Below are 16,613 nucleotides of genomic sequence, written 5' to 3'. Positions count from 1 at the left end.
CTGCTGCAAAGCATAAAACACTGCTGGACCTGCTGGGAAGCTTTGGCTGTCGTGCAGATGTTACTTTGCACCCAGCTAATCTCTGCTGCAGATAAACCAAGGTAAAGTCACTCCCCAATAGCAGCAGCCTCTACCTACAGGACAAATGCCCCTTTCTCATTGCTAAAACTACTCAGACTCCCCAAATCCCAATCCAAGTGAGTTTACATGAAGGCTTCCGGAAACACCCGAGCAAAAACTGTTTTGTTCTCTTCAAAACATTGAAAACATTGATTTTTTTTTTATGCAGCAGATTTTGAAGAGAAAACAAATGTCTGTTTGTGAAAAAAGCCCAAACATATGAAACGGCACTAGCTGAATAATCTCTTAGTGGAAGACTTGAAGTGAGAGTTCACGTGATGGCAACTAAACCACCTCTGTTTGAGAAAAAAGATGAAATGCAGATTAAAATCTAAAAAATGGCAGGATTTCTAAATTGATTAAAATACACATTTAAGTGAACAAAATATAAAGAAAACAAATTGAATAAAAAAGAGAATTTTTTTTTTTTTAATTTTTTTTTTTTTTTAGATATTTACTCATTTTGAACTTTGGTGCCTGCAACAGGCTTAAAAAGAAACAAGACAACTTGAACATGAACATGCAGAGAAAAAATTATACAAACAAGGTCTAAAAATGACACCATGTTCTTTGGGCTCATACCTGATGCACTGAGGACTGACTCATAATAATCTAAAGGGTGTTGGCTGTTTGTGGTTGGGCTGTGATCTGGTGAAGTCTATAACATCTAATTCATATCATTTTCATATTCATATTAATACTTGTATTGATTTGCAGTGACCGTTTCCCTCTAAGGGAATGAGAGAGCCAGCTAAATTAAAAAAATAAAAGTCATTTGTGCAGGATAAAAGAGCAACCTAATCCCCTCACTCTAGGGGTCAACGTTCAATACTTATACAAGATTATTTCATCTCAATCCAATTTAAACTGCATCTGTGTGTGTGTGTGTGTGTGTGTGTGTGTATTTTTAAAAATTGCAAATCAAAAGCTGAATCATCAGCATAAAAAAATGACTATATTTGAGCCCCCGACCTTAAGACGCAACTGCCTTTTTCACAGCTGGAAAAACTTGCTTGTACCTCTAACCCACAGCTCACTGCAACAAGTTCACACATTTTCTGTCTGGTGTTACAAGGAATCGAGTCCCACCTGACACGAGGTAGGTTGAGACACTGGCTACAACAGAGAGGGGGAAAAAAACCCCAAAACACAGCAGCTCATCAGACAAAAGAGCCTCTGAGAGCCTGCGAGTGCTGATGAAATCGAACAGTGTTGTTAGCGAGGGGGGGGGGGGGGGGGGGGGGGGGTTGGTGAGCAGTCTGAAGTAGCTCAGTGGTGAGCTGACAGATCGAGCCTCATCTTCATCACATCTGATTGTTCTCTTTTTGCCATGCCTTTAAAAATACTCTGTGCGTGTGTGTGTTAACATGACCTAGATTTCAAGTGTGCACTGCGATGCACAGTGATGGTTTGTGTGTGAAAGAGACAAAGAGCTCAGTCTATGGTTAACCATACACCTCTCCTTCCCCCACATCCATGCATACCCACACTCACACACACACGCATAATGAAATTACCTTCCGACAGCAGTGGTTTGTGACACTCTCTGGGTGGAATTTATGTTTTGACATGTCCTCAATAGTTGTTTTTTTTTCCAAAGGTTGAATACATGCTCTCTTTTTTTTTTTGCCACAACCATGTCTGTGTGTGTGTGTGTGTGTGTGTGTGTGTGTGTGTGTGTGTGTGTTCTATTATTTATAATAAATGTGATGATGATTGACAACTGATGATTTGAGGATTGATGGCAATAAAAAAAACAGTAGGTGCAAAACATTTTCAATATTTGGTATAAAATTAAGGAAAAAAACATAAAAAGTCAAATTAAACCTGTTTGTTGAAATCTGGATGTCTGCTACCAGGATTGTTATTATTCAATAATAACCTATAATAACTAAAATGTTTTTTATTTTTTATTTTTTTTAATTAACAAAAATGAAAGAAACAAGTAACCACTGACGTCCACCCAGACCTCCTCCCTCAGTGGTGTTTGTGCCTCTGTGGCACGTACAGGGGAAGTTTGTCTTTAAGGCTTTGTTGAAAGAGTCTGTTTTGACCCAAACCTGGATCTTTTTCTAAACCTAACCAAGCTGAAAACAGTATAAAAATAAAATGAACCTTTCTGCCAGTAAGCCTTTGTGGCACAAAACCCTGAAGGCAAACTGCTCTCAGTTGCAATAATGACCTCTCTTGGTCCTGACATGATTACTGAGGTCACCAGTACATACACAGTTATATTGAAGTAAGCTGCTTTCACATGTGACCAATGTTTTATTATTATTGTTTTCAGCAAGACAACCTCCCGCCTACTGATTTCTGTTTTGTTATGATATATCATTCACAAACTTTGGTAGTTTATCTGTACGAAATATGTGATTATTCATTAACTTTTGTCAACACCTTATCCTTTAGATACTGGCTCTAACTTGCTGCTGTACTGTTGTGGATAAAGATCATAAGAGCGACCTGCTGCTGTCATATAACATGCCTCTGGTTTTTGTGATATATGCCACACATTGGAGTATACTGTGTATTTCTGCAAAATGTCAAACAAACCACACTTTATTTTTAGGTTTGTTTTTTATTTATTTAACATTGACACAAACTCCTACACAATGTGGTGTATTATCATGCAAATAACAATAATCCAAGTAAATAAGTGGGCTAATAAATACTCAAATGCTCATCTGTGCATAAAAAGAGATCAAATATTAAATGATTAAAATCCACAACAGTAAAAAATACCCCTTGTAAAGACTGTATATAAGAGATGTAAAAGAGTGAACAGCCATCTGGTGTGACAGACGATCCAGCTGTGCAGCATGTCCTGATGGAGTTTTTCTCTTCCCTCTTCATTCGTCCTCCTGAGGAAGAGATGCGAGCAAGAGAAGCTTCTCACTGCGTCCCAACACACATTTACAATCACGGGAAAAAGAGACAAATCCCAGAAAGACAGAGAGGGAGCGATGAGAAGGAGAGCCACCCTCGTAGTGCCAGTGGATCAACCTGACCCCGAATTCTGATGTTCAGTTCAGGTCAGCAGCTGCCATGACAGTGTTTCCTTCACTTCGTGCCTTTTTTTGATGCATTGTTGCAGCTGCATCTGACAATATTTCTTTTCACTCATTAACTTGCCATCAGGTTTTCAGTTCACTGTGTTTTGTCTCCAGGCAGGCCTTAGATGCTGGATGCAAACACGGAAAGTCAGAAAACGATTATTACTGAATATTGTTTCCTGTTTTAAAGAAAGCGTTGAAGGACTTTAATAACCCTGAACTAAAATGGCATTTGTGGCGCAGTGGTGCAGTGGTTTGCACCCTAAGCTCAAAGTGAAAAAAGGTTCCTGGTTTGGATGCTCTGGTTCTTTTCTGTGTGGAGTTTGCTCTCCCCCCGCACCTGCAGGGATTAGGGATGCAGTCATCTTTCAGAGTGCTTCGGCTCAGTTATGTTAACTGCTGATTCTAAAATTAGCCGTGGGTTAGAGACAGATAAAGTGCTTAAAGCGTAAAGCGCTGCATAAGTGTGTGGTTAAATGTGGCCAGCAGTCTAAAGTGCTTTGAATGGTCAGTAGGACCAAAAGAAAGCATTATATTAAATGCCTGTTCATGAAACAAAATCACTTTCAACTAAATAAAAAGGAAAATTGCAATTACCGGGCGACTCAAGTAAAAGATGAAAAAAGGGAGGGTCTGAGAAAACTGTCAGCTAAAAATGAACGTGTTCACTAACAGTGAAGTAACATTAAAAAAACCCAGCACAAAACCCAAACTAACAACCCCAAATGTCTCAATGTGCAGCTTTCCAGCCCTCCTGTAGTCCACGGAGAGCTCTGATTGGCTGAAGTGTCACAAAAAGGCAAAAATCTTAGGTCAGTGTCTTCAACTCAGTTTTTTAAAAGTCAACATGCATAAAACTACAAATATTAAACTTACTCTAAATTTGCAGTGACTTACAGGAAAAACCAGTAAACCTTCAGATTTGAGAAGTTGGCATGTTAATGGATGCAAATCATAACAATAATAACAACAAAACCAAAAACTATAATGATGTATTTTGATGTGTGTCAGTCTTACTTTAAGACACAGAGTCCACTGATGTAAAGCTCACAGGGTTAATACTCAGCATGGACGAGGTCAGAAGAGAAGTTTTCTCCAGGGTTGATATTCTTCATATATATTTGCAATCATCTTACCTTTCTGTGTCACCAGATTACAAGCTGCTGCATGTTGCCTTTTTTCCTGTTTTCACTCTTGTTATAAGTAAAAGTCAGCACTACACTGCTTTTATCCTGCACTTATGGGATAAAAGTAGACCCGTATTCTTCAATTAACACAAGTGTGCCTTTCAGTTTGTTAGTGAGCTTTACGTTTGTCATTTTTTCACATTAAATAAGTCTGTGGCACATTTTTCATCTTGACTCTGATCTATGCCTCTTTGTGCACTGATTATTGGATAAAGGATAGTTGCATGATGTACAGAGTGTTTGATAATACTATGGAAAATTTACAAGGACCAAAAATGATCCAGAAACTGAAAGCTCAGATATTGGCGGTTGTGGTCAGGATTTTTTGTCATGTGTCTCACTGACAATTTCACTTTGAATTTTCTACTATTTTAAAACTAACTACTTCCTCCTGCAGGTACAACATGATGCTTATACTGACACTTATGTAATATATGTAATAATATAGAGTAACCTCATTTTATTAAATTTTAACCACATGTGGCAGCTAATTTCTATATTTTTGTCATTATTTTATACTTTTTTAATACAATAACAGATATAATGTTTTTACGTTTAAATACTGTAGAGAGGGCTTCCTAATGTGACTGAAAACATTTGCACTTGACTGTTTTGTGCAAAGCAGATATGTTTTCCAGAGTCAGGTTTAATTTTTTACACAAAAGCTCAGTCTCACGTTCGGCATCTACCTTCTGATACCAGTTCAAACATTTTCTGTATCGCTCTCCTTTCCAACCACCAGGCCTCGGCTTGCTCGTTTCCCCTCCCCCTCACTCGTCCTCCGGTGCACTCCTCTCCTTGAACCTCAGTCTTGCACCTTTTTCCTCTCAGAATCATCCACAGCAGAGTCCTTGAAGCTCTTCACAGAGCTGCTTCGGGATAATGACCCGCTGGCAGCTCTGCTATGCAGAAAGAAGAATCGCTTTCACCGAGTGATTGTGACTTTAAAAAACAGAAGAGGATTCCTGCAGAGACGGGCAGGAAAACGGGGAAAAGAAATCATTTCATTTTAAAGAATGTTTTCAACATGGTAAACACTGTGGCTCGGTGTGCTGGTGGTTATCTGTTGAGCAGCTCCACAATCATTTAGATATGATCTGTGATTTCCTACGTTACCCACAGAGAGAGAGGGGGCACACGCTTGTTCCATTCAGCTGTGGGTTTAATACGTGGGAGGAGGGAACCAGAGAAATACTTTTCCAGTAAAGACCAAAAACATCACGCACTACAGAGCAGGCTCCACGCGACGCTGCCTCCTGGTCATTCGGGTCTGCAAAACACTGAACTAGTCAATGTTTGAAGAATGTGAGTGAGAGTGTGCTGGCTTTGGTTAAAGGTGATAAAATAGCAACAAACACACAAGAAGTATTCATGTATTCACCAGGTCAAGAAACTTTACTTTTCAACTTTACTTACAAGGAAGGACAAATGTACTGTTAAAGCCTTAAAATCCTTTTTAAATGCAAGTTTCAAAACACACCTTCCCCTCTTGCTGTCATTCGTCTTAGAAATCTTATTCATATTCCAGACATTATTGATCTCTTATGTGAGTATAAAGGAAATAAGAAATATCTTATTTTAAAAAATGACAATCTTTTAAAAAATTATTTATTAAGTAATTTACAAATACGATACTAGCATTTTACTCTGCTAAAAAGCAGATGCCTGGAGTTTCTTCGGGACTTTAATTTCAGCCATTAAAACTAGAGCACAGACTTTTGGATGGTTTCTTAGTTAATTAACTGCACTTCAAGCCAGACTGACTGAGGTTTTATATTAAAAATGTTTAATAAGGCATAAACACTAAAGAGCTCTGGATCAGTGACACAGATTATCAGGTAAAGACGAGTGGACGCCTAGTGGAAGGTTCATAACCAGTGTTTAGGTATTAGTGAGGTCCAAAATCTTTCTTATGATGTGTCATATTTGTGGAATAAAACAATAATTAATTACTTTAATTTTAATTTTAAAATGACACCCGTGAAGAGCCTTCAGAAAATATGTGAAAATGGTAAAAGACTTCCTTCTGCTTTTGCAGGAGCAACTTACAGTAACTGTAACAAAACAGAATACTTCCTTCACTTCACTAAAACAGCACAAAGGTCACCTACACGATGCCTCTGGCCCAGTTCTTCCTCGGGCCTAAACCAATTATCATTCCTCATGAGTCACGTTTGCCTCACCTAACCGAAACACAACCCAGCGAGAGGCTCTGTAGGACAGCCATAACCTTATAGAAGTCTTTTCAAATGAAAAGCAATTAAGCAGCAGTTTTACTGTCAGAGTAGAACAGCTGGTTACAGCCAGGCTGGTGGTGCCTGTGACAGCACCTGTCAGTAAACACAGAGGGTGCTTGCCAACATTAACTGACGACCTATTATGCCATCCAAATATGGTCACACCAGCTAAAAAATAAACAAAAAAACAAAAATAGATTAAAAAAACTAACTGGAAAAAATGTAAGTAACTTAAAAGCCAAAGTTCTTCTGGCTTTTTGAAGTTCTTCCAGTGTTTTTCTTTGTACCCTGCCCATTCTTAAGGAAGGGGAATGGGATTATAGGCAGAGGTATGCCAAATCATACAAGACCTAGACTGAAAATTAAGGTAGAAAGATGAATACAAATGTGAACTTTTTAGTTCAACAGAGGTACAACAGTGACACTCTGGTATCTGTGAAGCACAGCATGACAGAAGCTGTGTCATGTTATGGGCTTGCATTTTAGCCAGTGGTGCTTTTCAAAATTCATAAAATTATGAACAATTTGATGACTACTTAATTTTTTCATCCTAAAAATGATACCAAACACACTAGTTGTAACTACAGGGGTTCAACAAAGAATGGCCACGCATCATACTGATGTCTCTCTCTTTCTCTCTCTCTCTCTTATTGTCTTCAGACACCATGAAAACTGAAGAAACACAAAGTTTACAACATAAATGTCTTTGATCTTATCAAAGTCTCTCTCATGTTAGTGTCCGTAAACAGTCTTGAGCAAGCAGAACAGAAAAAAAGCATAATAATGGATATTACTAAAAATGTCCTCTTATTACCAATGTGGAACATGTGTGCGCCTCTTGGACCACATGCAGAATAACATTAATGTTGTGGCTGTAGCTGCATCTGTAGCTCTGTCTCCATGCTAGTTCTGACTCACAATGCCATGGCTGTGCTCCCAGCCAAACTCTGGTCATGTGACCATTACAAACTCTACCTAATACAAACTTACAGCACTTTACATCTTTAACAAACCACATATTTTCTGCCCACATATTTTAGACGTTTTTTAATCAATGCTACACTTTTATCATTTATCCAATAAATTTGTAATTCTTTCCAACAAATAAATGAACTAAATTAAACATGAATCTGTCACAGAAACATATCAAATAAAGAACTTTATTTTAACTGTCTCAGGGACAGTTACACTAGTGTAGTGAAAGCATATAGAAAAACACACAATGGAAACTATCAGTCATGGATTGGCCTCCCCAGACCCGGACCTCAGCTAAATGTGCTTGAAGAAGCCTGGAGAACTATTCCTGAAGACTACTTAAAGACTTCAGAGCTTAGCCTGGTTGGAAAATAAAAGTCATTCTAAATAATATTGATTTTTCTGGCTCATTATAACTGTAGGAACTGTTTTTGTCTTATGTACTCGCCACTCTTATTTTCCATTTTCCTGCCAACATATAAAGAAATGATGGGTGGCTCGAGGATTTTGTGAGCCACAAAAGCAGCATACTCATTTTTATGGCCCACCTCAAGCTGCTGGTAGGAAAACTGCAGTTTTTGCACTTTTTTTTAGGCTTTTATGAACTTCAATTCACATATATGATGTCTACATGGCTAGAATTTAACATAACATATATAACCATGTCTTAAAGTGTGGCAGACCTGGAAAACTGTGTTGACATTTTGAGATTACTATCAGCTAGCACTAGCAATTTTGCCAAATATAAATACATTTTCAGATATTTGAAGCACTTGATATTAAGTTGTCTAATTGAGCAGTTTCCTGCGTGAACAAAAGAAAATATTTTGAATTGTGTTTCATTGATAAACTGTCTCGTATCAAAGACTAACACGAGCTTTGATGAGTTAGTCAGGCAGCGTGACTGACAATTATTTGATCTCCTGTCAGCCCTGTTAAACCGTTACATGTGTCACCACCTCTAACTGAAACTATTAAAACCACAGCAGCTGAATGTGAAACATAAACTCCGTGTCTGCTCTTACTCAGGGCCTCCCTTTAACTCAAATGTCTGTTTACTCCTCTGCTGTCATGACTTAGTTTGTATTCATACACAACGGGGTGGAAAACCATGCAAAGCGGACGTTTGATATGAGGTTGCCAGGCAACAGAATATAAGGTAGCAGCTTTTTCAGAGTGACTCAATACAAAGTGTCAGAGTTGGGTGAGCGCTGTGTGTACTTGTGTGTGTGTGTGTGTGTGTGTGTGTGTGTGTGTGTGAGAGAGAGAGAGAGAGAGAGGAGGAGGAGAGAGAGAAAGCTATTAAATTAATTCAGTTGCAGCCATAGAGAGAGGCAGCGAGGCACGACACATCAGAATACACTCTGAATGTGAATCACTGCTTTTATGAATTTCTCTGTTTGACAGAGAGCGGTGTAAACTAATCAGCCCATCAGGTCATGTGCTGCAGGCATGACTAACACAGCGTTACCTCCACTGATGTTGCTACATGAAACAGCCATCATCATCGCCACGCACAGGGTAATTGCCTTTATTTCGCCACCATGAACTGTTCTACCAATAAAACGTCTCTCCGTCGTTTTACATAGTGACTCGTTTGATAAACTGAAGCTAGCAGGTCATTTTCTATTATCATTTCTTATTGCGTCCACAACACACACACACACACACACACACACACACACACACACACACACACAGACGAATCACATGGACACACATGGATGAAATGTGGTGAAGCATGGAAGTGTAAGGCTTCAGTAATGCAAGACCTGCAAGGATGATTATGAATGTAGTGAACTAACAACTCAGTGAGAGTGAGAGGAAGCGATGCCCAGCGAGAGAGACAGAGTGGCGACCAAGTTCAATCCATTCCATGTCACCTCTCCAAGTCTGTGCTAAGAGTAAAGGCAGGAGAGCGGCTGTACCCTGAATTTCAGTTAAACGTATCTTCACTTATTTAGCATAACATCACAAGGAATCTCAGAATTTACAAGTGTAAGCTTCAGGTGCACAAAGTGCACAAAACAGCAGTTTCTCTAATGGCCACTGAAGGCTGGCTCACGATAAACGTCCTGCTTTATAACATCTCAGAGTGGCGTGTAATCTTTTATAACTCATCAATCTGAACACAGTGTGTGGGCGCACTGATTGGCAGGCATCCTGAGACAGGCAGCTCCAGCTGATGGGTGTCTGCTAGTCCTTACCTTCGATGAACTGAACCCCCTTTTGATCAAATGAAATTAAATAACTCGTGTGGTGCAACTCATTCAGGTCAAATTGCGCTATTTTAATCCGGCTGTATCTGTTTATCAGTTAGTTTATAGATGTAACTTGCTTGCCAAGCTTGATAGCATGAGCTAATAACTCTAACTACATCCTTAACCACAAATATGGTCAGTTTTGGCTCTAAAAAACCACCATGGTGATGCCAAAACACTAATGCTGAAGCTTCCAAAAGAGTCATAGCGGCAACACCCGTCAATACTATTCTGGGACTGTATACTGTGCTGTGACAAAGCGTTTGCCCTTGTCCTGATTTCTTAGATTTTTGCATATTTGCAACAATTAAATGTTTCAGTAAATACAAATTGCAGTTTTTAAATTGCGATTTCATTTATTAAACGAAGAAAAGCATCTCAACCTACCTGGCCCTGTGCGAAAAAGTCAGTCCCCCCTAAACCTAAAAACTGGTTGTGCCACCCTTGGCACCAAGAGCTGCAATAAAGTGTTTGTGATGATTGACGACAGTCTTTCACGTCAGTGTCGAGAAATTTTGGCCCTTGTAATTCAGCTACATTGGAGGGTTTTCAGCATGAACGGCCAGTTTAAGGTCATGACACAGCATCTCAATCTGATTCAAGTCCAGGGTGGCACAACCAGTTGTTAAGTTTAGAGACTAAGTACTTTTTCAAGCAAGGCCAGGTAGTTTTACATCACTTTTTTCCATTAATAAATTAAATCGTCATTTAAAAACAATCCCACGACAGAAATAAATATCTTGACCAAAGCAGTAATTTTGCCAGACCACTTCTGAGTTGATGAAGTCCAGGTGATCAGAAATAAAAACACGTAAATTTATTTTAAAGTGATGAACAGGTACAGGTGCGTACAGGTGTCACATTTAAACAGATTACCAAACAAAAGACACAAAAACAGTGTGATGTCACACCTTATAGCACCATTGGTGAACTGCCACACCCACCACTTAATATGTCTCCCAGTGCTAAAACAAATCACAATCTTAATGCACTTTGTGCTTTAAGATAAAGACATGACCGTATAGACAGAAACTCAACAAGCCCCTGTGAGCAAGCACTTGGCAACAGAAGCATCATTCTTTTAACAGGGAGAGACCTCTGAGCCATCAGTTTAAATCCAGCCGTGGTTTTAACAACGAGGTGATAAAGAAAAGCTAATATGGGAGGAATCTTTATAATCACTGTTATGGAAGAACCAAGACCTTTTCCCTGAACATTTAGGACCTCGTGATAATAAAACACAGCATAGAACTGGACTAGCTGGATGTTCCTGACCAGTCGGCCTGCTGAACAGATTTGGAAGTGGGTTTTGAATGAAGGATTGTAATTGTGTGTAATGAAGTGATCGCTGTCTGAGAGCTAGCATGGATACACTTTGTATAAAAACACATTATGTTTTAAAGAAAAGGGATAAATTGCCCGTTTTTACTTCTTCTTCTTCTCCTTTTTTTATTTTATTTTACATTGTTCAGTTTTAAATAACTTAGTGGCATTTTCCTTTGTTCAATTTTGAAAATGTTTTTTTATTGCCTGAGTAATTCCTTTGTAACTGATTTGTGTTTTGTGAAGTACATTAGTGTCTGTCTCTGCTTTTTTCTCATTGTTTTTATTTTATAATAACCAGATCCACAGCAACCTATTTGTCTGAATACTACTGCTTTATTTTTTTCTATGTACATTATTTTTCATTTTCTTTATCACTGATCCATTACTTTCAGTTGTTTTAACCATTTATCCACAGTTTTTTCCCTCCACAATCAGCCTGTTTCTCCCTTATACTTGGCTAATATTTCCAACCTCATGTTAGTTTTTGTTTTATTCTTTTTTTTATCTCCTATTGGTACCATGTTTGCACAATGCATCTTTTACTTTTTGCTTTATTTCATGAACAACGCTCTAAATCTGACTAAATACAACCCCAACCTTTGACACATAAGTAGCTTAAAATTGCACAGAGGAGCTTTAGTCCCATGATCATGATATCACTGTCCACTGCTTTTAGCTCACACTTTAAACCACGTGCACACCACTTTTCAGTACATCCCACTGATTTAGTTGTTTATACACCTCACATTTAGCTAAAGTTTTATACTTCCCACTAATATTAGCTTACATTTTTACGTTTTTACCTTATGTTTTGCATTTTCAAACTTTTTCTATTGCTACTACTTTACTTTCCAGCTATTTATACATTACTTTGAGCTAATCTGTTGTTGTTTTTAAAAAATATTGTTATTTCTACTTTAATAGTATTTTAATACATCTCTTTTTCTTCTTCTTTTTACTGTGTCAAGCAACTGCAAAAGGATCCTGGCGTGTCAATTAGTGATATACTCCACCATTAACCTCATTAATTACTCATTAATACAACCACTCTTAGGAAGCACTAGTTTCACATTTTCTTAACTGCTGTGGCGTTTAATTAAAATTTCTTCACTCATTCTTATCAGTGGAAACATGACAAATAATTCATTTGTAATTTTATATGAAAGTAAAACCAGCAGCAGAGCGTTAAATGTTTCCCCAAAGCAGCAACGACAGAGTGCGGTTCCTCTTTAAACTGTGACCTGGAGTAGTGCTGATGTGTGTTTTGTTAACCACAGAGACGTCTGGCTTCCTATGTCTCACCATGCATCAGGGCCTATATGCTAACCCTTCACCTTCTACAAAACAGCTACAGATAGCTTCATATATGAAAAGCTCTAACTTAAATGTATATTTAATGGCTATGAATGAGTATTAGTGAAAACTAACAATAAAAAAATGAAACCAAGAGCTCATGTGTTGCTAAACTTGGTTAAACTGCTCACCAATAGTTGGATAAAGTGAATGATGACTGATTACATTAAGGTTGGACTTTGAAATGTCTTGCTAACACGCTGTGAGCTGATAACTACAAATACAAATACTGCACACAAATGTATTGTAAATTCATGATAGTTTAAGTCATCTTTAAAGAGGCTTCTCATAAAACTAGCAAGTGACCTTGAGTTACAATCTGGAAATTGTTTCTAAGCAGCTGAGCCGAGTGTGGTTTGGATATAGGCGGTCTTCAACCTCCCAGCTGCCTAGTGCAAAATCTGTATAAAGTCCAACTGTGCCCATGTGGGAAGTGGATAACCAACCATGTGTCCTGCCTCCTGTACTCCACTCAGACAGCACCTTGTAGTAACAAACATTTTACATGTAAACTATCATGTGTGAAAACTACTTCTTTTTTTTTTTTGTGTGTTTTTTTAAAGAGGCTATTGTGTTTATTTCCATCTCCATAGTTTCTATTCTTGGACTCTACTAGAGTCACTTTTGCGTCGCTTTATTTATTCAAAATTCAAAATAGTCCTCATTTATATTATACAGGGCTTTGTTGTAGCACCTTACGTTATCCTCTGAGACAGGAGGCTTTTCTCATTTCTGTGATTTGTGCCTCCTCGTCTCATTTGTCCTTCGGTCTATAACATGGAAATCAATCTCAGTGCACCATGCTGGAGGACGTCTCAGTTTGTTGAGGACAGCATGGAGGAGCTATAACCAAGGATGCCCAGGTGTGTCCTTCAGAAAAAAGTTTTGCACTCAGTGTGTAAAACAACTGGTTGTTCATCATTGTTTGTGGGTGTGTGATAAAAATATTTATTGTGTCATGTTGCACCAGGCTTTAAAAATAGCCCTGAATATAAAAATGCCATGACAACCGTTTCACCTGAGATCATGAAACACAGCTATAAACAAAACTATGTATATGATGTAGTTGTACCACACATCAGTATAATATGAGACGAGGAGTCCAGGATGTGTGATTCCAGAAAAAGCAGAGGGAGGAGATGTATTTCATTTCTACTCTGCATCCATTAAACTGACTTTCTTCTCACTGGCTGCCCCTCATAATGCTACAGGTTAGAGGAGTCAGGGATTGAACCACTGACCTTTCAGTTGGTAGACTGCTCCGCAACAAGTGCCCCACACATGAATGTGCCACCCGAGTTTCTTGCTCCCAGGGGTTATATGAATATATGCTCACTGCACTATTTTAAACTTTGGCTTTCTATTTTTTTATTGTAACAGTTTATATACTAACCCTTCCAGTGAGCTGCAGTTCTCTGGGTAAAAATGCCTTGTTGATGTCAGACTGCAAATAACCACTTTTTTACAACCAAAGTATGCAGAAGAGTATCTCTAAATGCACAACACAATGAACGTTGCAGCAGAAGACACACCAAGTGCTGCTCAGCCTAAAATGTTCACACACACTCACAAAAACAAGACCATCCAATAGCGACTTCTGATTTCTGCTGCTACATTCAGGCAGGTTCAGAATTTGACTGTCTATTTGTTTATTACCACAGTGTACTCGTGCACCATGTCACAAAGCTCAAATCATCTTAAACTGTTCTCCTGAACATGACAGTGAGTCCACTGTACTCTAATGCAGCGGTACCCAACCCCTGGGCCACGGACCGGTATCGGTCCGTGAGTCGTTTGGTACTGGGCCACGAGAGCTGACGCTCAGGTGTGAAATTTATGGATTTAAGGGTTTTTATCGTTTTTTAGACGTATTTTTTTAAATCGTTTTTATCGTTAACTTTGTTTCCCTGGGTCTTTTCCCGTGTGTTATGAATAAATCTTCTTTTTTTAGGTACCGGCACTGGTTTTATTTTGCTGTATTTATCCGCGACACCTTAAAGGCCGGTCCAGGAAAATATTGTCGGACATAAACCGGTCCGTGGCGCAAAAAAGCTTTGAGACCTCTGCTCTAATGGCCTCCACAGTCATCAGATCTCGAATAGAGCTCCTTAGGGATTTGGTGGGTCAGGAGAGTCCCATCATGGATGTGCAGCAGCTGGGTGATGCTATCATATCAACATGGACCAAAATCTCTGAGGAAAATTTCCAGCACCTCTGTGAATTTGTTCCATAAAAAATACAATTAAGTTCTAAAAGCAAAAGTGGAGTGAAATACATTTATACCAGGTGAATATGCCATGCTGTCAGGAACCTTCAGTTTATGTTTATTAGTGTTTGAACTGAAAAGCGAAGCACAAGAAAAACAGATAAAAATCAATAGAAATTTATTTTCTTACTTATCAAAAATATCTGCAACAGAATTGCATAGATGGACACAAAATAGCTTCCATGATTGATTCATGTGACTGTAACAATGAGAAGAGAGTAAGACTATTCCAGTGTGTTCTTCTCTCAAACACATGGGATGCTTATTTGAACTGAATAAATTCATACCATAGTTTCCCGTTTTCAATAAAGATTAGCTAATACGTACATTGTGATATACATCTCCAATTTTTTTCCTTAAAAATCCAAATGGATAATCACTCCTTATAAATAAGGGTAACAATAAATATTCCAAATATATTAATTCTTGGTTTGTTAAATACTTTCCGATTATATTTTCTGAACCGATTATGCCACACAGAAAAAAAGGGAAAACTCTTCATGATTATAATTTTTAAAGCTTAATTGCTATGATGCTCCTCTATGACAAATCAAATGGAAATGAAAAGTAAGAGAAAAAAAAACAAGTCCTCAGCTTCTTCACAGATCAGTAGAGCACACAGATCAGCTCAGTGTGTTCGGTTCTGCTGGAGTCGACAGTAAGGAAGTTTTTTTGTTTTTCGTGGGTACTGCATATCATTTTCACACAGATAGTATCCCAGAAATTAATCCTTCAGCTTCTCATCTGGAAACATCCTCCTGCTGTCCCTCGGTGTGTGCTTATCCAAAGTAACCGACTGCCAAAATAATTTGGAAATCCACGTAATCCAACATTTCCAGGCTTGCTCCTGTCGCTGCTCCTCCATCAGTTGGCGTACTGTTTGTAGAAGGCAACTTTGACACGCTCGATCTGGTGACACAGCTTGATGGCAGGCCCGAGCTTCAAGTCCATACACTCCTGGACTGTGGGCAGAGTCAGCAGCAGCAGGGCCTGACCATCGATGTCCTGCACACAAGTTAAACAGAAATATTCAGGGTTTGAAGCTTTCAGCTTAAACTCCTGTAATGTACTTCACCTCAAAAAAAGCTGCTTGCAGAGGGCGTTTTTATACAAAATTAGAGCTTCAGTTTAGTTTCAAACAGTCTAAGGATGAGTTTTTTTTATTTTTAGTGTATTTATATAAAGTATTTGGCAGATTCTAAGTTGAAAAGTTCAAAACAAAGCTCTAATAAAATATGATAATGAAAGCACTCGACACATTTAATAACATTGCCATTCTAATCTCAACACACTGAGCAAAGCCTTCATTGGCTGGTTTTCTTGACAAATGTGACCAAATCACCAGACTAAACAAAACTCATTCTGTTTGTAAGTACACAATCTCATTTCACTTTAGACTATTTAGGCTAGGTTTTATTTCCATTTGAGTTAACTAAAACATGTTTAAATTACTATAATAACCTTACAAAAAGTCTCTAAGTAACAAAACAAGAAATGTTACTAATGGTTTTTTAAAAGGCTTAAATCTTGATTTCACACATTTTTGTATTATTAATTCTCTTTTTATTCTTTATTTTCTAAACCAATTAAAATGTGCAGTAATATGAAGTAAACAATTTTTTTTTTCCAAAAAAGCAGAAAATAATCGACCGCTCGAAGAAGATGTCATTTGTAGCTGGATAAATATCTGCCTGAGAAAAGCTGGTACCCACTGCACCTCACAGAAACAAATAAGGGGTTAAAAATATAATATCCACACATGTTATTTATCACGTCTGTGTTCAGTGTAATATGTGAGAGTCTCTGCTGGCTTTTACTGTCTTGGTTACACTGAG

The 16,613-nt window shown here is 38.2% G+C and overlaps 1 protein-coding gene across 3 annotated transcripts in view; it reads right to left on the bottom strand.

The window, feature by feature from the left end:
- Positions 1-14,873: 14,873 nt before the first annotated feature.
- The window catches only part of sfmbt2 (Scm like with four mbt domains 2), a 62,489-nt gene continuing 60,749 nt past the window's right edge, over positions 14,874-16,613 (bottom strand). For all 3 annotated transcript variants that reach the window (XM_085436307.1, XM_085436309.1, XM_085436308.1), the window contains one exon: positions 14,874-15,783. In XM_085436307.1, the coding sequence (XP_085292433.1) occupies positions 15,643-15,783 (141 nt within the window). In that variant the 3' untranslated portion in view covers positions 14,874-15,642. The remainder of the gene's footprint in view (positions 15,784-16,613) is intronic.

This window comes from Copadichromis virginalis, linkage group LG17, assembly GCF_057382275.1.
Source record: "Copadichromis virginalis isolate Kocher_CV1m ecotype Utaka linkage group LG17, C_Virginalis_male_GT1.1, whole genome shotgun sequence".
In the NCBI taxonomy this organism is placed as follows: domain Eukaryota; kingdom Metazoa; phylum Chordata; class Actinopteri; order Cichliformes; family Cichlidae; genus Copadichromis; species Copadichromis virginalis.
This window is presented reverse-complemented; position numbering and strand designations above follow the sequence as displayed.